General features: G+C 35.1%; 2 protein-coding genes across 8 annotated transcripts in view; one reads left to right on the top strand and one right to left on the bottom strand.

Annotated features, from left to right (window-relative positions):
* The window catches only part of C4H1orf112 (chromosome 4 C1orf112 homolog), a 57,436-nt gene extending 39,753 nt beyond the window's left edge, over nucleotides 1-17,683 (bottom strand). For 3 of the 4 annotated variants that reach the window (XM_023501776.2, XM_012547659.3, XM_031936856.1), the window contains exons 1-8: nucleotides 17,489-17,679; nucleotides 15,999-16,038; nucleotides 10,830-10,918; nucleotides 9,509-9,613; nucleotides 8,520-8,660; nucleotides 6,963-7,125; nucleotides 4,240-4,324; nucleotides 1,083-1,221 (exon numbers count right to left, since the gene is read on the bottom strand). In XM_023501776.2, the coding sequence (XP_023357544.1) occupies nucleotides 1,083-1,221; nucleotides 4,240-4,324; nucleotides 6,963-7,125; nucleotides 8,520-8,660; nucleotides 9,509-9,613; nucleotides 10,830-10,918; nucleotides 15,999-16,038; nucleotides 17,489-17,599 (873 nt within the window). In that variant the 5' untranslated portion in view covers nucleotides 17,600-17,679. Of the gene's footprint in view, nucleotides 1-1,082; nucleotides 1,222-4,239; nucleotides 4,325-6,962; nucleotides 7,126-8,519; nucleotides 8,661-9,508; nucleotides 9,614-10,829; nucleotides 10,919-15,998; nucleotides 16,039-17,488 lie in introns of those variants that run through there. The other variant, XM_023501777.2, reaches the window with a different exon arrangement.
* Nucleotides 17,684-17,772: 89 nt separating this feature from the next.
* On the top strand, nucleotides 17,773-22,469 carry METTL18 (methyltransferase like 18). Of its 4 annotated transcripts, none has more exons than XM_012547650.3 (2): nucleotides 17,773-17,867; nucleotides 20,621-22,469. In XM_012547650.3, exon 2 carries the CDS (start codon nucleotides 20,882-20,884, stop codon nucleotides 22,001-22,003), a length of 1,122 nt encoding a protein of 373 aa, XP_012403104.1. In that variant the 5' UTR covers nucleotides 17,773-17,867; nucleotides 20,621-20,881; the 3' UTR covers nucleotides 22,004-22,469. The 4 variants fall into 4 exon arrangements, with proteins under 4 accessions (XP_012403104.1, XP_003767458.1, XP_023357547.1 ...); XM_003767410.4 differs by having other exon boundaries at nucleotides 17,805-17,867; nucleotides 20,624-22,469; XM_023501779.2 differs by lacking the exon at nucleotides 17,773-17,867 and adding an exon at nucleotides 17,876-18,351 and having other exon boundaries at nucleotides 20,624-22,469.
* The last annotated feature ends 686 nt before the right edge of the window (nucleotides 22,470-23,155 follow it).

Genomic DNA, 23,155 nt, shown 5'->3' with positions numbered 1-23,155 from the left:
CTATGATATATATATGCAGATAGACTTATACATAGCAGACTTGAACAATCTCCTTTTCCAGTCCTCTACCCTTTTTATTCTGCCTTAGTGTTGATTGGAGAATGGCTTAGAGTAGCAAAGTAAATAGGTGGTAGCAAGAGGCAAAACAACAAAGAACTCTACCTACTCCATTTTTCCCACATCCCATTCCCCCCCTTTCCTGAATCCAAAGATAACTATAGGCTAAATCCAATGCCAAGTGTCAGTGAGTCACAGCAAGAAGAGAAGAAAATCTTAATCCTGCTGCTGCATTCAGAGAATTCTTACTTTTGTTCCTCCTAAAAACTTTTAAAACTCTCACATATGTACAAAAGAAAGGGGGGAACATCCTATCCTGACACCACTGAAGGATTTCCCCATAGGGTATTTCTTTCCCAATCGCCAACAACACGAACTCGGCAAAGACAAGAGGCAAAAGAAAAGACAGGAAAAATAATAGGCAGGGTAAAAATGTTCTTTATTCATTTTTCTTTCCATTAGGCCTTCTTCCCTCTTACTCCTAATTTTTTTTTTTTTCTAGCTCCACCCCTGCCCTAAAGCCACCTTGATTCTTTTATCTACAGTCCTTCAAGCCTTGACTAACTGGATCCTCCAACAGAAGCCTGGAACTCGAAGTCTACTTCCACTACCCAACAGATGGGAGGAAAGGAGTGCCTCCTCCAAAGATAACAACCTAACAAAGTGTAGGGCTGGCATTCCAAATTGTATCTCTAAATGCATTTTCAAGTGGGAAATACTTAGACAATCAGCTAGCTGAAGAAAACTAAAATTTTAAATAACCTTCTCCAGTGAAAATGTGATTCATTTACTGCCAAAGAAAGTTTTTTCTCAGGGGCAGCTAAGTGGCACAATGGATAGAGCACTAACCCCGAAGTCAGGCGGAGCTGAGTTCAAATCCAGCCTCAGATACTTAACACTTTCTAGCAGTGTGACCCTGGATAAGTCACTTGACTCTAATTGCCTCAGCAAAAAAAAGAAAGAAAGAAAAAAGAAAGATATTTTTTCTTGTTTAAATTAAAATCTTTTATCAGAGTAGATTTTACCTGTGTCTCTGACTGTGTCATCTGTTCAGCTAACTGTAAACAAGAATGGAAGGCGAAGAGAATGTCTTCACATAAAGCAGCAATTATATCTTTGTGCTTCAACTGACTCTTTATCACAGACTGATGCTTAAGGCTCTGCCTAAGTGGAGAAAGAAATTCAGCAGGTGATTAACACACAAAAAGCTCACATGACTTTCTGTCACAAAAATATGTCTCTTCAAAGACCTAAAAGTGGAAATCAGGGTCACAGGTATGAGTCAGCACAAAGTTGCCTAAGCTTACCCACACCACCCAACAGGCACATGGGGCTACCCACCCAAATCTTAAGTCTCTTATTTTTCAAAGAATGTTTAGATTATTTTTCCTCTGCTGCTTCAAAGATGAGTTATCAAGGCTAATGAACATAGTGATGAGACACAAATTGGACCACCTTATTCCCCTACAGGACAAGCAAATGTATCTTTAATAGTTCTCCATTGCCTCTAGAATACAGTATAAATTCCATAGTCTGGCATTTAAAGTGCACCACGGTAGTCTATTGCCTACCTACATTTCCAGCCTTTTTTCCCCCCACTTGGATGGATTATTGGTTGGGAGGGAACAAGAAACCAGGATTATTTTTTCCTTGCTATGTTCCTTTATCCTAATTTTTTTTCAGTCAACTTGGACTGGTTCCTCAAATTTGGCATTTTATTTCCCAGGAACATGCATTTGTATGGGTTATTCCCCAAGCCTGGAATATACTATTTACCTCAGGTGCTTCTTCTACCACAAATTCTCCCAAGACTTTCCTGCATATATCCCAATGTTTAGTATTCTCTCCTTATTTTACCTGCATTATACTTACCTGTGCACATACTGTTAACAAAAGAATATAAAATCTTTGAGAACAAGCATCACTTCATTTCTGTCTTGGCATCTTACATAGGCATAGTACAGCATCTTACACATAGCAGTCATTGAGTAAGTGTTAAATTATTAAATTAAAGTTAATATACAATGGCTTGCACCTTAATAAATATTCCTTAAATACCTGATTCCCTAACACCTATAATTTTGAAAGATTACATTACGCTCTGACTTTTGCATTTAAGAGAAAAGTCAAAGAATTAACACTTGAAAGTTTCATCAATTTATTTTTGATAGGTGATATCTAAATATTATAAGAACAGTGACTAAATACTAATTTTTAAAATCACCTTTAAAACTTACTTGTTTTATTGTTTAAATTACATGGTGAGGCAACAAGAGCACATGCCCTGGAATCAAGAGGACTTGAGTTCTAATTTGACCTCAATCACTTGACATTTACTAGCTCTATGTCCCTGGGCAAGTCACTTAATCCTAATTGTCTCAAAAAACAAAAAAACAACTCAGGACAATTTAAAAATTACATTATATCTCAAAATTCTATCTGTTTCTGTAATTTGACTTAGGAATAGTAAATGAACTGTTATTTCACTGTCACAGAGGGAAAGTGGTCAATATTATCAAAACTGAATTGGAGGAAGGAAGAGAAGATAAAGACAATTAAGTTAAAATAAATGGATGATGCCAGAAAACATAATGTCCAAATTTAACTTGAATTCAACAAATATTTATTAAGCATTACGAAATATGAGCCACTAAGAATATAAAGTTGAAAAATGAGACAATCTCTACTCTCAAAGAGATTAAACTTTTCAAAAGGGTCTATGACTTAACAATGAATAAATTATAGTACAGGGTGGGGTACATGGCATGGATCTGGATGAAGAAAGCAAAATGAAAGCAAGACAGAGAGGTCTAGACAAAATGTTTTAGGAAAATGTGAATAAGGGAAAGGTCACTTTCAGTTGAGGTGATAAAGGCCCACTGAGTCTTGAAGGAAGAGAAACGTGGACAAGAAGTAGTGCCAAAGGCCTGGAGAGAGATTATATACATAGAATATAGCAGGTGTTGGAATGCTGAGTGTAGGGACTTCTCGAGAAGATGTTTTGTCTTGAACATTGGGGAAAAAACAACCCAAAAAAGCAATTTGGAAGAAGATTCTGAAGTCAGACTTAAATGCCAAGCTATGGAATTTGAATGCCATTTAATAGGTATCAAGCTACTAGTAGGAAACATGCTACTAGAGCTAAAAACTAGCAAGTAGATTGTGCCCTGAGCTTGGCATATCAACAATCCTTTGATGTCACCCTTTGGATAATCTCAGCCTCAGCAACATCCCAGAATTGTTTCATATAATTATTGTATTGCATTGACCAGCATCAGGAGTTCTCCGAGCTCAAACAAATCCCCATAATGAAGCCCTGCTATGAATCAAGCTTGTCTCATTGTTGCTATTACCCCTCATAGACAGGGCTACAACTCACTGTATATGTAACTCCTGGTTAAGTACTGAGATTTGATCACACTATAATGGGTTCCCCCAATGGGGGGAAAAGGGCACACATGTGTTTAATTTGCCTCCTTACTTAAATAAGAAGTTTCCCTCACTTTGAAATTAAACTTCTGATTTACTTAATTCCTGACTCCTGTCTCTAGCCTGTCTTGTTTGATTTCAGCCGTTATTAGATTAAATACCAGTCTAATTGGCATAGGTGATGGGAAGGCACTGAAGTTTCTTAAATAGGACAATGACATGGTAAGATCTGTGTTGTAGGAAAATCATATTGGTAGGCATCTGAAGGATGGATTGGAGAAAAAAGAGATCTCTAGTCCAGACAAGCTGTGATAAAGTGCCTAAATTAGAATGGTGTCAGTATCAGTGAAGAAGTGGGAGTAGATATGTGACCCCATAAAAGCAGAATAGGTAGGATTTAGGAACTGACTAGACATGGAAGTGAGGGAGAGAAGAATCAAAGTTGACTGAAAATCGAAACTTCAAAGGTGATGCATAGATTATTCTTTTTTAGAAATAGAGCAGTAAAAGGGAGTTGAAATAGAATACATTTACGGAAGAAATATTAGGATCAAAGGGAAACTTTTTAAAGATAGAAACTTGTTCATGTTTGCTGAAGAGGGAAAATTAATAGATAAGGGGGAAGGAAAGAATGACAACAAATGATTGATGCAGAAAGCATCTAAAGAAGACAGTAATTCTTCATAAACTATTACATTAATACAACTTAAAGATAACCAAAAACATGGTCTATACAAAGAACAAAATACATACTTAATTATAAACTTCCAAGTGTTGGCATGAAAAGCTTGGTCCATATCAGAAATAACAGAGCAGATACCCAAAACTGAATGAATAACTAAAAAAGGAAAAAGATAGTAGAATAATCATTAAATACAAGCTTACTTACTGGGTAAGTTTCTATTCTAGTAAAAAGATCTGACAAAATTTGAAAATTATTACATTAAAAATAGTTAAGACTATATAAAACAATTAGCTTATAATTTTATATTTAAAATTTTCAACTCTAGGAAACTAATTGTTAAGGAAAAGGAAGACAAAAACAGCTGTTTCATAGCTTTTCTGCTTTTTATAATTACCCTTTGATTCATAATATGCTAAAATAAAAAGTTCTTTCTCTTTCCCTGTCTCTTTTTGTTTGGAGTTATGATTTCATTGGCACAAGTAATTATCCTCTATGAGTCTTTACCAAGGCAGATCAATAACAAGAGTTGCCCAGTATACTGGGTGATTTGCCCAGGGTTACAGGGTAGATTTAAATCCATAGTGTTTTGGCTATAAGGCCAGCTTTCTATCCTCAGTTCCAAGTTGCCTTATTTTCACAGTATTCAATAAGGAATGGAATAACTCTGAGCAAAAAGGATCAAATAAGTAGATAAAGGAAAAAAAAAACAAAAAACTAATGTCTGTACCATTCACACAATGCTCCTATTCTTCCAAGCACTAACATGTTCTTTACTCCTCTTAGCTATTCACTCTATATCATTTTCCTTAGCTCTTGGGGCATGGACTAGTAGGGGAATGGCTAGTTCCAATTGCCAGTGCCACACAATTATATTCATACTTCTGTAATTACAAGGTCATTCTCTGACAATGTTGGGTCTTCTCAAAATAATACCTAGCAGGAATTCTTAACCTTTTTTGTTTGATATGGACTTCTCTGGAAGTCTGGAAAAGCCTATGGATTGTTCTAAGAATAACATCTATCACCTACATTCATAATTGAAAGATATTCTAAATTTCAGTTAGAGATTATTCATAGTAAAGATCTATATATATATTTTTTCACTATCCAAGTTCATAGACCTTATGGGAATGGAGGCAAGGAAGAGATGCTGAACAACAGGCTAAGAATGCTTGCTGTAACCTCAAACTGTGTCACACAGATTTTTCACTAGCTATTGCCCTAAAATTCCTCTTGAGGTCTTCACAGTGAGGTCTAGACTGGCCAGCCTTCATTCCTTATGGTATCTATCCCTGACTTCTGCATTTCAAAACCATACACTACTTCTCCAGGTAATTTCATTTCAACCTGCTCGTGCTTTCTGTTCAGTTCCCTTCTAAAATTTAAGTTTCTTGATGTTGAAGCCCAGCTCCTGTGAAATATCTAGTGTGAATGAATATCTGAGGCTAGGCTGAAGATATGATCTGCAATCTCTCTTATTAATCTGAGTGCCAGCGTTTACATATCTTTTAGATTAGCGTTACAAAATTACTAGCTATCTTTATCACATTTCTTCCAGGGCATTTTAATAACAAGATATTTATCAACATAGAATTGTAAACAGCCTAGGTTGTGATGCTCATCAACATCAATAGAATTGTAAATAGTTGTGATATTTATCAATAGAGAGCAGAAATCATCACATTAATATATTTACTTCAAGTACATCTTTGTAACAATTGTAAATAGTTGTGATATTTATCAATAGAGAACAGAAATTATCATACTAATATATTTACTTCAAGTACGTAAAAATGCCTTATTTCTGTCAAGATTATCCTAATTTTACCAAGTATCTTTGATTCATTGTATAGTTAAAAAGCATTGTTCCTCTCACATGCATTCTCCATCAATATTATCCTGAATTTACCAAGTATATCTTTACAATTGTTATAAAGATGGTGAGCTGATATAGTTGAATAGTTCACCCTAACAGAATAGGTCTCAAATAATCCCTGGACCAGACTCTTGCTGTTCAAGGACTTATTCAATACTGGCCCTCTACAACCTTGAGGGTTGGAACTTTCATTTTGGCTTATATTTGCATCCCTGGTGCTTAGCTTGGCATGTAGTAGGCACTTAATGAATGCTTGTTGCCTCTTTTCCCCCCCACATCCCCTCTCTCAAATATTTCAATTTCTCCTTTATTGGCTCTCTTATTCTTTTGATTAACTGACCCATTCTGCCACTATCTCATCGCTCTCCTCAGTGAAAAACATCTTGAAAGAGTTATCTACACATGATGCTCATTTTGTTCATATTGTTTTTACACCCAAAATTTCCTCTTGTCCTGTTAAATTCTTACTAATTCTTTAAAGTTCAACTCAGATGCAGATCACATCTCCTCTGTGAGTTATTTCCTGACTAATCCTTCCCAGCCTCTACAGTCAGCAATTCCCTTCCTTCTCCAGACTTCAAGTAGCATTTTTTTTGCAGTACCCTAATATAATTATCATACTATTTGCATTTGAATGATCTATAAAAATGCCCTATTCCTTTTCTATGGGGGCAGAGACTGTGTCTTATCTAAACTTTGCAATGCTCTATACACAGCAATTGAATGAAAAGAAGTACATAGATTATAACATTGCCAAGAATTTAAAATGTTATCCAATGTTATTTAACTATTCCATACTACTCTTACATTAAGTATCTAAAAAAACAATCACTTTTATTAGAGTAGTGAGCATGGGTATCATATAAAATTTAACTTTATATTGTTAACACAAATGGACAAATTTTGTCTACACACCTGATACCATATCTGAAATATCTTCTTCTCCCACTGAAGCATTCATACAGACCATATCAAGTAATTCCATTAAGTGCTTCTGAAGGGAATAAGCTTCCTTGAAAAGGGCCTGAAGAAGATCTGAAACCAGGTGCAATCGTCCAGAGTACACAGAGTCACTATTCTATTACAAGTAAACAAGAGAAAAACAAATGAGAGAAAGTACCAACTTCATTTTGCCAGCTCGAATGATAGTGCAGTAAATAAAGGGCTGGCTTTAGAAGCTAAAGACCTAGATTAGGATCTAGTCACATATACACACTGGCAGATGAAACTGATAAGTTGCTTTTGGCAAATAACTTATAGAGAAGGGGCTGACCGGCACTGGTAAAAGAAATGGCATCCCTACCATGCTGCCAGGGATTAAAAGCACTAGTATTGTTGTTGTTGTTGTTTTTATTATTAGAATGCTCTTTTCCAATGATATAATCTGTTATATGTTTCACAGATTAATTATAATAATTAATAAAAGGTATTTATTTTGCAGTGCTTTCAAAGAAGTCAAGTTTTTCTATGAGCACAAAAGTCCAGTTTTTTAACACCAGCTTTCCCCCAGTGAGGATAAATGGCTGTAAATTGTAGAATATTCTGATTTCAGAATAAACCAAATTTGAATCTGATGCAAGAAGCAATGAAAATATATATGTGAGCATAAATGAAAGTGGAATACATCAATAGAAAGGGAGATAGGCTACTTACATAGAAAGTGAAAGGGATAACAAATAGTGAAATCATTGTATTGTTATTTTTGACATGCAGAGAATTAGATAGAATGAAAACTGTCAGGCTGGTAGATTTTTCTTGTGTCATATTCCTCCAGGTTTCTGTTAGTTCTAGGACTACTGAAACTATCTGGAATATAGGCATATATCAAAAAAGGACCAACTATTTCCTTTTGAGCAGGAGTTCTTAGCCGGTTTTTTTAGTACCATGGCTTCATTTGGTAGTCTAATGAAACCTATAGGCCCCTTCTCAGAATGTTTTTAAATATTACCTCCCCTCCAAAATAAGCCTCCCCTGCCAATACACAGGATTACAAAGGAAACCAATAGAGTATGTTGAAATAAAGATGTAATTTTTTTTCCCACCCAAGACCATGGATCCCACTTGCTTTAGAAATAAGTATTCTTAATCCATTTTCTCCTACTAACCAAATATATCTATAGTTAAACATAAATTCCTATCATTTTTTCATAACAAGATTTTCAATGAAATAACTTTTTAAATCAATATAAATGCAACCTTTCTCCATGTTCCCCCTCCAATAACAATAACTTATTGTGAAACAAAAGGGCATAAAGGTATCACCTGAGCTCTGTGTCTAATTCAGCCCAGGTGGGATAAAATGACAAATCCTTATTTTCCAGGAGATCAGGCTCAGCAGATGACCTTATGTAAGTCCCTAACTTCCAAGATCTCTCATTTGTAAAATAGGGGTGTTGGACCAATTGATATTAATAGTCACTTTCAGCTGTAAAATCCTCCTCTACCAAATTCAGAATTCTAGTTGTTACCCACCTTGCAATGTACAAACGTGCTCTTGATCACATGAAGGGCTGAAGAGGGGAGGCTATGTATATTCTCTAAAACTATGGATTCCTGAAGAGAACAAACATGTTGTGCACATCCTTTAAGCGCTCCTAAGAGTTGCACCATTGACTAGAAATAAGGAAAAAGAGCAAATGATAAATGCTCTAAATATATTCATGTGGATTTCAAATTGGTCTTGTTACATTATACCATATCATTCTTTTGTCCAGATAAGGTAGGACAAATTGAATCCAGTTCAACAAACATTATTGAATCTCTCCTATTTTTAAGAGGCTATGCTAGGGGCTGGGGACATGAAGAAAAAGTTAAATTGTTAAATTGGGGGAAGGGAGTAGCGAATAGAAAATGTGAGGGAAACTCCAGGAGATACAGAAAGAGAAAGGAGAATATAAAACTACTACTATGAATTCTTGATGTCAAGTATTTCTGTATCAATATTTACAATGTCTAGGAACTAAATTTCAAACTTTGTATTCATACTATTGGTTATTAGTAATACATAAAGAATATGCAACAAAACAGTCACAGTCCTGAAAAGCATTTTTAATTGAAAGCTTTCTCTGTAGTCTTCTTATTCTGGAAGATCTCCTGTGAGTTCTTCCTTCAAAATCTCCATTTTGAGGAAAGGACCTGGCTAGCCCTATGCTCACTATTCTCAGCTCTGCTATTTCCTCTCAAGATTCCTCTTCCAAACTCCACTCAAGTATCTCTGCTCCCTACTTGCCTTGCCTTGATTTTCAATTCTCTTTTATATGTTGTCTTCCTTTATTAGGATGTGAGCTCTCTGAAGTCAGGCAGTGTCTTTTTTTTTTTTTTTTTTTGCTTATATTTTATTCGCTGGTGGTCACCACAATGTCTAGCATAAAATAAATGCTGACTAAGTGCTTACTGACTTATTGACTTATCGATATATTCTTTTAAACTCTTCTCCCTTTAACTAAAAGGATTTTACTTACTTGTAAAATATTCCTTAGTGTAACTTGGAGTTCAAAATTTTGGCTTGATAATTCTCTTGCCTGGCTAGATAAATCATACATCATATCATCAAATAATTTTACAGTCTGTGAAGGCAAAGAAATTTATACTGAATAACAAATCTCTAGACAATAAGTTTTAAAAGAACACAAAACAGTACACTTTGATTTTGAATATTTACTTAATAATGACTTCTAAGATAAAATTCAGGGAAATAGTAATGCTTTTATAATTCCTATCTAATAAAAACAGAATCTGAAATTGCCCTACCAAAAGATAAAATTTTCTATATAATCCTTAAAGCCAATTTCTAAAATCCAATTTTTATGGTGAACAAATTAAAAATGCAGCTTTTCCCACTGGTTACCATAATAAAGATATGCATTCAAAGATGGTTTTTTTTTTCCCTAGTAATGGTGGGTAGGTATGTGTGAAGCTATTTATACAATTTATTAAATATTCAATTACCTATTTTATATACATACATCCTTTTCTCTGTCTCTTGCTCTCTCTCAAAACATCTGGTCATCACTAGATGCTCCGACTGGGCCATGCAATAATTTCTCATGGAATATTATGAGTAGGCTTAAGATCATAGCCTTACATTAGCACAATGATTTCTCTAAAGGAACCAATGGGATTTGACTATAGAACAAAAATCAAGTTAAAGGGTAACTTAAAAAATTTATAAATCATGGTAGTACGATAGTCTACTTTGAACCTTACAGGTATGTTACAGAAAATCACATATAAGTCTTTTTTAGCTACAAATTTACTACAACATTTTTCAGAACAAAGATAATTTCTGAAAACTTAAATCAACCAACTGGTGATGTTTTCCTAATTTCACAGTTTTTTCTTTTTTTTTCTTTTGTTCATAAGGCTTTATTTTAAAGACTTTGATTTCTTTTCTCCCCATGCAATGGAATTTCACAATTGTCATTATAATACATGAGAGATGAACAAAACTAATGATTTTAATTACATTATCAATCCTGAATTCTGAATTTTCACTTGGTTATTTTAAACAAGAGGTATCAAAATTTATCCAAATAAAAGTAACATGGACTGATAAAAGTAATTTTGCCACTGAGTAGCTAACAATTTTTTTTAACCCATTGGGGTTAAGTGATTTACCCAGGTAACATAATTAATGAGTCATAGAATATGAACTCAGATCTTCCTGACTCCAAGACTGTCTCTCTAATAGTTGATGTTCTAAATACAAATATGTTCTTGGATTAGAGTTCCTTTTTTTGAAACTTGATTTATAAACATACAATACTATCCAAAATGTCATACCTTTGGTAATACTTGTGAAAAAAATGATTGTTCCAATGCTAAGTAGTTGATATGAGGTAGAAACATTTCTGTAAGAATCTTGAGAACTCCTATAAAGTGAAAGATTTTCATGCTTTTATGAAAAGATTAATCAGTCAGTAAAATTATGGTAAAGCTACAGTATATTTATATATTAAAGAAAAATTCAAGCATAGATCATATATATTTTTTCAAAATCACTGTTCTTGATATCTTTTGTTTTTATATCACTTGCATTACACAAGATATCAACTCCCTTCCAATACTTTCCCAAGAGCTACTTCTTATGAGAAAAAGGATTAAAAAAAAATCCAAAAAACCTAAACAATATATCAAAAAATTATGACATTATAAGCAGTATTCAATATCCATAGTCCCACATTTAAATAAAGCATAAGGGGAAGTGCTTTCTCATCCTTCTTTGCAGTCAAAGTTGGTCATCATAATTTCACAGCATTCAATTTCAATTGTTGGTTGTTCTTTCCATTTACATTGTTGTAGTCATTATGTATATTGTTCTTACTTCATTTTGCATTAGTTTAAACAAGTACATAATAAACATTTATTAGGACCTACTATATGGCAGGCCCTGTGCTAAGCTCCACCAAAAAGACAATCCTTGTTCTCAAGGAGCTTATAATCTAAAAGGGAAAGACAATAGACAACAGGAAGTTAAATGGGGAGATCAGGCAGGGGATGATGATGATGAGAGAGTCAAAGTGAATCAGGCAAACTGTCATGAAATGAAGAGTTGGCTGGGAATTGAGTCTTCTATAAAGGGAGGCAATGGACAGTCATATTACTCTACCCTTCCAGCCATCCACTCAAGAGAAACAGAGGCAAACAAGGATACAAATGAATATGAGTAGGAAAACTAAAGAAATCTTCGTAATGATAAACTTCCTGGTGATGAGCTCATTAGAAGGGTATGTGTGTGTGTGTGCATTAGGGAGATAACGATGACAGAATAGAAACCAAGCAGAAATCAAACTTTCCCTGTGATTTTCTGTATTCATCATTTCTTATAGCACAGTAATATTCCTACATTAAACTTATATATCACAATTTATTTTATCATTCCCCAGAAGATGGACATCCACTTTTAAGTATTATCTAAAAAATATTTTCAGTTTAAAAATGTCAGGAATAGCCATTTACTCATTCAAGTAACTGAAGCCAAAAAATGATGTACTCTAGAGAAAATGTTTCCTTCACATCAAATGGAATTATGCTAGTAGAGAGACTAAACTGTTCATAATGTTTAACCCAGCAATTCCACTACTGGAGATAGACTTCAATCAATCAACAAATAGTTATTAAGCACCTACTATCTGCCAGTCAAGCATGGTGCTAGATACTGTGAATACAAGAACAAAGAATGAAAGTATCCCAAAATGGAGGAAGCTGACATTATAATGGGGTCAACAAATAAATAAAGTATAAATACAAAATAAATAAATACAAATATGCAAAGCAGTGGAATTCAAGGTAGTTTGGGAGAGAGGGCATTAGTATTTGGAGGATCAAGAAAAGCTTCTTAAAGAAAATGGAATTTCATCTACGTCTTAAAGAAAGAAAGACTCTACAAGGCTGAAGTGAGAAGGAAGTGTGTTCCAGGCATGGCTGTCCAAGAGTGCTGAGCCAAAGAGGAAATATAGTGAGTGAGGAATAGAAACAAATCCAATTTGGCTGAATTACAGAGGCCAAGGAGGGGAGTAAAATCCAGGGAGGCTAGAAAGACAGGTTGAGTCCAAGCACTGGAGAGTTTTTGTTTGTTTTTTTCCTGAGGCAATTGAGGCCCAGGGTCACACAGCTAGGAAGTAGTAAGTGTCAGAGATCAAATTTGAAATTGGGTCCTCCCAACTTCAGGGCTGTGCCACCTAGCTGTGCCACCTAGCTGCGCCACTGGAGTTTTAAAAGCTAGACAGAGAAGTTTTAATTTTATCCTTGACACAACAGAAGCCAATGGAGTTTTTTTTTTCTTTTTTTTTTTTTCCTTTGGAGGCATTAAGAGACTTGCCTAGGGTCATACAGCTGGTCAATTGTCAAGTGTCTGAAGCTAGATTTGAACTCAAGTCTCCTGATTCCAGGGCCAATGATATATGCACTGCATCACTTGGCTGTCTCTATCACAGGAGTTTTTTTTGAGTTCCAATATATACCAAATATTCATAATAGCTCTCTTCATATTAGCAAAGAACTGGAAAGAAAATATACTGAGAGGTCAAGGAGAACAAAGACTTATCCTTTGTAAACCCAGAATCCTTAGTAATACTTCGGAAAAGAATTAAAAAAAAATTAGTTTATTAAGGATTGGAGAATGAAAAGGTTGTGAGCTAAGAAATACAGACCCTCAAGTTACCTATCTTAGAGCTTTCTATCTTGCAAAGCTAGTACCCTTTATCCTATTCCTTCCCACTTTCCAGACTTTATCAATTATCTCTATTAATGCTTCACTTTCAATTAGATTTAGCTCAATATCTTGTACCATATAATTATAATATGCTTAAATGGTTATATAATTTGAATACTAAATGTCATATCATAAAAAAATTAGAAGAAAAGATCAGGATACAGCTATGGCAATAGCAGTCGGAGATAGAATTCTTAACCAGTCATTAGATACAGGTAATCAGAAAAAATAAAACAGATATAAACATATGCAATTCTTCTAACCATATTTCCATATTCATCATGATGCAAAAAAAAAAAAAAAAAAATCAGATCAAAAGGAAAAAAAATGAGAAAAAATGAGCAAACAACCAAAAAAGTGTGGGGGAAACAGTGAAAATATTACACTCTGATCCGTATTATTCAGATGGTTCTTTCCATCACAAGTCTATTGGAATTGCCTTGAATCACCTCATTGTTGAAAAGAGCCAAGTCCATCACAGTTGATAATCACATAATCTTGTTATTGCTATATACAATGTTCTCTTGGTTCTGTTCACTTCATTTACCATTAGTTTTTGCAAGCCATTCCATATTTTGGTGAAATTACCTGCTCATCATTTCTTATTGAATAATAGCATTTCACTATATTCATATACCATAACTTTTTCAGCCATTCCCCAACTGATAGGCATCCACTCAATTTCCAATTTCTCGCCACTTGAAAAAGGGCTGCTACAAACATTTTTGCACAATCAATAACATATTATAGAGGCAAGTAAATAAAAAAATTAGGCCAAAAGTCATTCTCTAGTGAAGAGTGATCAGAGGATATAAACAGTTGTCAAAATAATTGCACTCTTAACCATATGAAAAATTAGTCCATATGACTATTTAAGAAATGAAAATCAAAATGATTTTGAGGTTATTTTACATACCCAGAAAATTGGCAAAAATGACAAAAGATGGCAATATTCAATGTTGGATGAATTATGTGTGGAAACACTAGGGAGAGCTGTGAATTCACTAAAGAATTCTGGAAAGTAAAGTAAAATTATTCACTTACTAAAATGTTTATAACCTTTACTCAGAGATCCAACAGCTAGGTATACCTTAAGGAACTAAGTGATAAAAAAAGTCAATTTATACACCGAGATATTTATCAGCATTATTTGTAAAAGCAAAAAACTGGAAACAAAATCAGTGATCACTGACTGGGGAATGGTTAAGCAAATTTGTGGTATTTTAATATAATGGAATATAAGAAATTGTTATAAAAAACAATGAATATAAAGCAAAAAAAAATTTCATGAGGAAGACTACATGAACTGATACAAAAAGAAGCAAGCAGTATCAGGAAAATAATTTGCACACTGACAACAAAATTACAAATAGAAAGGGCAACAACAAAAAACCAAATCACTATTTTGTGAAATTATAATAATCAAACTTGAGCCCCTGTCCCTCCAAAAAAGAAAACACTTTCCTACCTTCTCTAAAAGGTAATGACCTAGGGGTGTGAGACACTTAATTTACAGCAACACTTGTTTTAGGTGTTAATTCTACTCAACTGGTTTTCCAGTAAAAGTTTTTGATCCTTTTTCCCCCTAGTCATGTTTGCTCTCTTGGAGTATAAGGTAAAGAGCTTTGTAAACCTTAGTTCACTGTATAAATGCTAACTGTTATTCTTATTTTGATAAAACTGTCTTCATAGCTTTATTGTGGATTTTACCTTATACGCCATGATAGTTATTTTCAAAATCTGAAGAATTGTCATGTAGAAAAGAAATTAGTCTTGTTCTGCCTGGTACTAAACTAGAAAAATGGGAATTACTTACAGAAGTAGACTTATACTTGATAAAATAAAACACTAACCAATTAAGAGCTGTCCAAGAGTGAAATGGACTATTTCACTCAGAAAGTAATGCATTCTCCTTCACTAGAAAGACCTTTAAGCAAAAATGGAATGACCAAATGTATGACTATAGATAAGTAAGATTTTTGGAAAGATTTGATTTGAATGAGATGGCCTTTGAAGATCTACCAACTGCAGCAGGAATAGGGCCTGTATCTGTGACTTACTCTCTAAATGAAGAAATCCTTTCTACTAATGAAAAGCAGCATTTTATCTGCAACATGTAGCATTCCTGAGTTGCCTAGATACCAGCTTCTTAAACTGTGGGTTGCACAGGATCCCATATGGGGGATCCTGAAATTATAATTATTATTAGTATACCTATTTTATATACCTATATATCAGGATCACATAAATTTCTCAGGCTAAAGGTGAAAAAGGTTTAGAAGCCCTAGCTTAGATCACCTAGAGGTTAAGTGTCCTGCTCTAGGTCATCCAGCTAGAATATGTCAAAATTGATACCTGGTTCTTCTGGTTATGAATGCAGCACTCTTTATCATCATGTGTTCTCTCCTTCCAACTTTGAATCCCATAATTTATATATACAAATTTATGCACATAGCACATTAACTACAAATATAAAAAGGACACAGAATCTGACATTTTTTTAAAAATGTGATTAAATTTTCCTTTTTAAATAGGGAAAGCACTATAGCTTAAGAACTGGGTCAAATACTTTATGTTCACTTAAAGTAATAGTACTTCTAAGAACCCAAAAAAGAAGAATTGATTTATTTTCCAATGAATAAGCACAATAGAAAAAAAGGCAATTTCATTGAGATGTAGAATCTAGACATCACTGACATCAAAATTAAGAACCACAAAATCAAGATATTCTTACTCACGTATGTCATCCTGCCAGTTATTGCAACACTGATACATCGAGTTAGTTAATTAAGGAATACCCACTAAAATTTGAAATATCCACCACTTCAAAAATGGGCTTTCCAACAATCTGGAAATATTATAATAATTTCATTAAGAACCTTTCTTGAAATGCAGTGTAATATATGTATATATTATGAATATATATATAAATATGAATAAAAACACATTTATTGAATTGGAAACTGGAAATTTTCTTAGTACAGACATCAACAAAAATCCTTTTTATAAACCCAGCCTGAACACAATCAAGCCAATTCAGCATGAAGTTATTGGTTATTGTACATGTATCATTGGCTAGTGTAAAAATTGTTTATTACCTTTCTTACTTAAGATTTAAAATAAACTCCTAAATCAGAAAAATATTTAGAACTGGAAAAAACTTTAGAGATTATCTAGTTCAACCCCTTCACTTAACAGATGAGCAAACTGAGGCCTAAAGAGATTAAATAATTTGACCAAAGTCACAAAAGCAGTGATAAATTGACCAAAGTAACAAAAGTAGTGACAAAGTCAGGATCCAAACTCAGCTCCTTTAACATTAAATTAAAAGCTTGAGAAAATGTCGAGATGGTTTTATACAACATAATTCAGCTCAAATACCACAATTATAACATTTCGCCTCTTTTAAAATATCTACAAACATTAATGGTGAGCCCCAAATAAAAGTTACATTATATAGTCTTCCCTGAATGAAGAGATTATAGAAAAAAATTCTTTTAAGGAACAGGTCTTAACCTTTTTTGATTTATGGATGAACCCTTTAATAGTCTGATGAAGCCTTATGTTTTTAAATGCATAAGATGACAAAACCAACTATATCAAAATATATAATTTTTTTAAAAAAATTCATGGATCACAAAATAAGAAGACCTCTCTGGGTTTTTCTTTCCTCACCTGCAAAATAAGGAGTTTGGAAAGAGTTATACCGCAAGTCTTTTCTATCTCTAGTGGTCTATGAGATTTTCATATTAATATTTAAGGGCTAAATTACAGGGCTTTCCCTGACTCAAAAACCAAGAATCTGGAAATAGGCGTCAAATGACGTCAGTTCAAGTTCCAGCTGCAACACTTGGAACAAAATGACCTCAGGCCAATTAGAACCTCCCAAACTCTACTCTTTCAGCTACAGAGTTGCAATATTTTACAAGGCTGCTGTCAATTACAAAGTAGCATATGTTTGTAAATTTCACTGAATTCTTAGGCACCGCGGATCATAAATTCAAGCCCGTGGCGAGCAGAGACCGCTCCTCCCGGACTCTCCAAGAGGGCAACCTGGCACTGGGGCGCCAACGACGGACCACACAAGAAGCTACTAATCTCCTCAAGACTCCAATGTTCTAGCGCTTAAGTACCGCGCATGCGCACCACACCAAAGCGCGGGGAGGGACTGGGACCCTCCCCCCCACCGCCCCCGCGTGCCCCCGACCCAGAGGACATTGAAGGATATGAGAAGCCGGGGCAGGACAGAAGGCAACTCCTGACGGCATAGGTCCTCGGACCAGCTTGCCAGTTCTTCCAGGACCAAGGTGTCCGACGGCTCCGCGCGGTCCTGAGACATCGTCTCTGAGGAGAAAACAAAAATTCGCCGCTTCAAATCCGTCCCGCCCTTTCCGAGCACCGGAAGTAATCCTCCAGCGTCCAAGCACCGGAAGTGATCCTCCAGCGAACTCCCCCCGAGATCGCCTCTGACACCGTCCTCGGATTGGAGCGGAGCGGAACAGGGTTACTGCGCATGAGCCGCACGCGGGAGTTCCCGGAAATGGGACACTTTCCTAAGCCCGGGAGCGGAAGTTCAGAACCGGCATCTCGGACGCGGCCCAGATGGGGTGAGGAGGGGTCTGCGGGGAGCGCGCCGGGTCCGACCTCCCCCTTCTCGAATCCCCCGACTTTGGGGTCGGCCCGTGGCCTTAGGGTTTGAGCTCCGCGGGCAGGAGAGGGCTGATTCTGTTGGGGATGAAACCCCCCAAACCCTGGGTCTGGCCTTAGAAGGGGAGCCCCGGACTGGCTGTAAATAACTGAACGGTGCAGGAACGTTCTGAACCGCTGGGCCCGGGATCGGGAAAGCCCGAGTTCACATATAGCCTCAGCTGAGCGGCCGTGAGATCTTGAGCAAGATACGTCCCTCCTGCCTCAGTTCCCTTTTCTGCGAAATGGGTATAATGATGGCTCCCAGGATTGTTCGATTCGAGCAACATTAAGGGCCTACTGCAGGGGGCACCAAAAGAGGCGAGAGACAGTTCCTGCCCTCCAGGAGTTTACAGTCTCACGAACTGCAACCTGCGAACAGATAGCCACAAAGCGAGCTAAGATGTAAGATAAATAGGAAATGATTGAGGGTCCCAGGGGTCCTCAAACTACGGCCCTGCAGGGCAGATGCGGCAGCTGAGGACGATTATCCCCCTCACCCAGGGCTATGAAGTTTCTTTATTTAAAGGCCCACAAAGCAAAGTTTTTGTTTTTACTATAGTCCGGCCCTCCAACAGTCTGAGGGACAGTGAACTGGCCCCCTATTTAAAAAGTTTGAGGTCCCTTGTAGAGGATCCCATGAGAGAACATTTGTAAAGTGCTTTCTATCATTGGACAAGTTCTGAAAGAACTGGTCTGAATCTTCTGTGCTTTGCAAATAAATCTTAATGCTATTAATTAATTAATGCTAATTAACATTAGACTCGGGATCAGAAAGAGGTGTTCTAAATCTTGCTTCCAATCTTTTGAGGAAGATAGCATTCAGTTACCTAAACCTGGTTTTCTTATCTGTAAGGGGGAGGTTAATAATGCACATTCTTGTACATAATCTCCATGTATGCAAAGAACTTGACAAAAGTTTTAAAATTACTATATAAATGTCAGTTATTATAATCTTCTTAGTCATCGCTATGAAAACAAATTAGAGCCCTGCTGAAGGTGAACCAGCCACGGAAACAGTCTGTTGTTACCTTTCTTTGCTCCCTATGTCTTGATGCCTAACATGGGTGAAGACCTGGAAGCTTATGTATTCTTCACCTAATGTAAAATGAGTAATTTTTTACTATATAGCGTCTAAGGTTCCTTTCAGCTATATATCTGTTGTCTAATTTATCCCCTTATTTGACAGAAAAGGAAATTGAGTCCCACAGAAGATAAGTAATGACTCTTAATTCATAACATATACATCTGACTATGTCAGTTCCCTGCTCAAACACCTTCAGCGGTTTTCATTACTTTGGCTCCTGCTCTTGCATCTGTATTTCACATTACTACCATTCATATAGTCTGTAGTCCAAATTAGTTGCCATACAAGGTATTCCCTAATTCTTTATTCTATAAACCTTGCACATATCTGTCATCCTTATCTCTTCTTAGGATCTTTTTTCCCCTTCAATGCTGAGTTTTAGGTATCTATCAGTTCTTATTTAAAACTTCTCAGAACTCTCCAAGTGTTAACCTTCTCAAATTAATTTTCCCCCTAGCTTTCTAAGCTTGTGGAAAGTAAATTCTTAGCTATATGTAGAATAGAAAGTAAATTCTTTTAGAGGGCAGAGTTTTTTTTATCTTTATATATTCCTCTAATAACTCTCATTTAATCTTTTAAAATATATATTTGAGTTGCCCTAAGTCATAAAGCGTCATTCAAACTCTGTTCTTCTGACTCCAAATCCAAGTTTCTTTACATTTTCTTTTGCTGCCATCTTTATGGTCATGGGAAATGGGACATCTTCTATCTAACCTGCATTTCTTATAAATCAGCTGTTCCATTTACATAAAGTTACTGTTCCAAAAAAATTTTTTGTAGGTCTTTTGTTTAGGGCTTATTTATTTTTCTATAGAACCTATATTTCAGTGATTGTGCATGTACACATATGTAATAGAATTGTAACATTTACAATTTACAAGTATCCTTTTCTTAGGAGCAAGATCCTTGTTCAAGGAAAAGAAAGAAGTATCTTCTGGGGTATAGATCCTGCCCTTGGCATTCTTTCACCTCCCTTTTTACATTTCCTTTCTCATGTCTTTATGCCTGACTTCTCAGGCATCTAGCTTCTTGAAACATAGGATCATGCCTTTATGCTATACTCTTTTCTTTCCCATTCCTGACATCTTTGTTAGACCTGTTGTTACTGTCAGAATTGTCAGGGTTTCTCTCTCTCCACAGCCTCCTCTAGTGTAGTCAATTTTGAGAGGGAAACAGTCTGATTGATTCAGTTTAAAATAATGTGAATGAAAGCCATTCAACCTAATTTTATCTTTCTAACTCCAAAATTTAATAAAAGTTTGTTGATTTGGAACCTACCAGAAGTATTTGAGTTTGTTAAATAGATCCTTTGTTAGACCAAATTTACTTATAATTGGTGAAGCTTCAACTAGCCTTGACAATTGTTTTTAATTCCTCAATTTAAGAATTTTTTTAGACAAGGAGACCCAAGATAGCCATCTTAATCTGTTTCTGCTTTTCATAGCCTTTTCCTTTGGTAAGGTTCTTAGGAGTAACAGTCAAGAAAGTGGTCTTTTATGTCCTCTGTGTATAGGTGTTTGTATCATATGTCAGCAAATTGTGACATTCTGTTTGATAAATTTAATTTTGTTTCTTTTTTTCCTACAGCAGTATTGAGAGATTATAAAAATATGCAAGGCAACGGTGAACTCAAGAACATTGCACTTGTGGCTACCATTAAAGATAGAAAGATTTTTTTCATTGCAGCAAGTCACTAAAGGCATTTTCAGGAAGAATTTCTTTTAATAGATTCGTTGGATGCATGTTGAGATTTCCAAAAATTAATAGTGACTTTCACCACCACTTCCTATTTTGCTTATAGTTACAAAAACATTTTGCATACTAGAATTCTGTCCATTTAATGAGAAAATGGCATTCCAGTTTAATTTTACTATAGATAAACACCTAGAAGATGAATTACCAGCCCTTGAAGATGAGGCCTTAAACCCAGAATCTTCAGGAAAGACATCAGTCTTAGACAGTCAAAAAGAAAAACTGAATGATGGAAAACGGTCCTCAAAAGAAGGTGATTTATTTGAGAAACCTCTGTGGGGATGCAAATCATCAGAAGTTAAGGCATTTCCACCCTGTGACAACTCACTGGCTAAGTCAGATGAAATCACAAGGAATTTGGAACCAAAAGAAAAGCAGCTTTGTTTAAAAGTGGCCAAAGAACATGATGTTCCTAAAGATTTAAAGAAAATGGTAGAAAATAAAGTGGTAGAAGTTATACCATATCTCCAAGATGTAAATTTGTCAGTTGTGAAAATGTCCTTTTTGAAAGATAATTCTTGCGGAGAAGACATAGTATCCAAAAGCCTTTCTTCTCACTCTGATCTCATCACAGGTATTTATGAAGGAGGTTTGAAAATCTGGGAATGTACTTTTGACCTTCTAGCTTATCTAGCTGATGAAGAAGTACAATTTGCTGGGAAAAGAGTGTTGGACCTTGGCTGTGGAGCAGGGCTTCTGGGTATAATTGCCCTCAAGGGAAAAGCTAAAGAAACTCACTTTCAAGATTATAATAGCACTGTAATTGATGAAGTAACTATTCCAAATGTAATAATAAACTCCACTTTTGAATTTGAAGATGAAATAAGTGAGCCAGATTTGAAAAAGCGGAGGAACTCAAACCCAACACAACAACATTTAACCAAATGTCGATTCTTTTCTGGGGAATGGTATGAGTTTTCCAAATTTGTGCTAAACAGCAAAAAAGCTTTTGCAAAGTATGACATCATTCTTACCTCTGAGACTATTTATAATCCAAGCTATTACAATGCTTTCCATCAAACTTTAGCCAATTTGTTGGATGAAAGTGGACAGGTATTTTTGGCAAGTAAAGCACACTATTTTGGTGTTGGAGGTGGTATCCATCTCTTTCAGAAATTTATAGAAGAAAAGAATGTATTTGAAACTAGGACACTCAAAATAATTGATGAAGGACTAAAGAGAATCTTAATTAAAATAACTTTTAAGCATACCCATTGAAGTTCAAACCCAGTACCTTCTTTTTTAATGTGTTAAACTGTTAATTAAAAGATTGTGGCTCCAAGAATAAATTTTCTGTTTCATTAGTCTCTTTATAAAATTCTTCCAATATTACCTTTCTTGTTTTTCTTTTTCTACAAAATAAGAAATCATCTACCCCAACATGATAAGAAACAGGAACAATGAGAAAGTACTACACCTAAATATCCTTTATTGATTGATAATGGGGGGACTAAGTCCCCTGTTCTCCATTCTTATTTGATGTTAATTGAAATTATTCTCCAAAATATTTATTGTTATCTGAAACTTGCAAGCTTTCTTCCCAGTCTTTTAGACCTTAATTCAAAGGTAGTATCTAGTCAGATGTGTTTGGCTTATTTTGTGATTAAGATAAGCATCAGCAAAAAGGTTCCAAACATGAAGCATAACATATCCCCAAAGTCTTAGTGCAGTTTTAAATTTTAATAAATGCTTCAACCTTAGAAAAAACTTTTAAAATGTTAATAACTTATCATTTTTAAATGCGGATATGTTTAGTCAGTTTTCAAACTTTATAGATACTTTATAGTGGTTCTTTAGTCAATTTTCAAATTTTTTGACTACTGGGACACTGCTAAGTGACATTACATTTGTAATCTTAACCTTAAGATCACCCCAATTAAAAGGTTTTTATGCATGCAAAACAGTTTTGTTGTGACCTCATGAGAAGTATCATTCAAAAACTGTCAGGCAATGTGTTATGACCAGGTGCTCTATCTTATTAAAATGTATTCAGAAAACTATATTTGGTATAAAGGAAAATTTTTTAAACTTTTAAGTCATGTTTTTTGTAAATTTGGAGCATTTATATTTCTGAAGTTAAAGTTCACACTTTCCCCTAGATTTTGAGGATACTTTACATAGAAAGTAATCAAATTCTAGGAATTTTTAAAATAAGTTTTATCAATTGCATTGATTATTAATTGAATCAGTGCTAGAGCTTGTGAAGGAAAGGGGGAATAAAAAGTTAGGCAACTTTTGAATAATCTGATGGAATTTAGGATTTCTAAAGGTGTTGATCAACAAACATTAAGTATTATGTTCTGGTGCAAAGGAAATGTACAAAGAATGAAACAATCTCAGCTTACAGGGAAGAGAAAAGATAATAAACTT

Source organism: Sarcophilus harrisii, chromosome 4 (assembly GCF_902635505.1).
Source record: "Sarcophilus harrisii chromosome 4, mSarHar1.11, whole genome shotgun sequence".
Taxonomy (NCBI): Eukaryota; Metazoa; Chordata; class Mammalia; order Dasyuromorphia; family Dasyuridae; genus Sarcophilus; species Sarcophilus harrisii.
This window is presented reverse-complemented; position numbering and strand designations above follow the sequence as displayed.

What these genes read in the sequence shown, in the direction of transcription:
- METTL18 (XM_012547650.3), top strand. Translation starts at nt 20,882, where the DNA reads ATGGCATTCCAGTTTAATTTTACTATAGATAAACACCTAGAAGATGAA.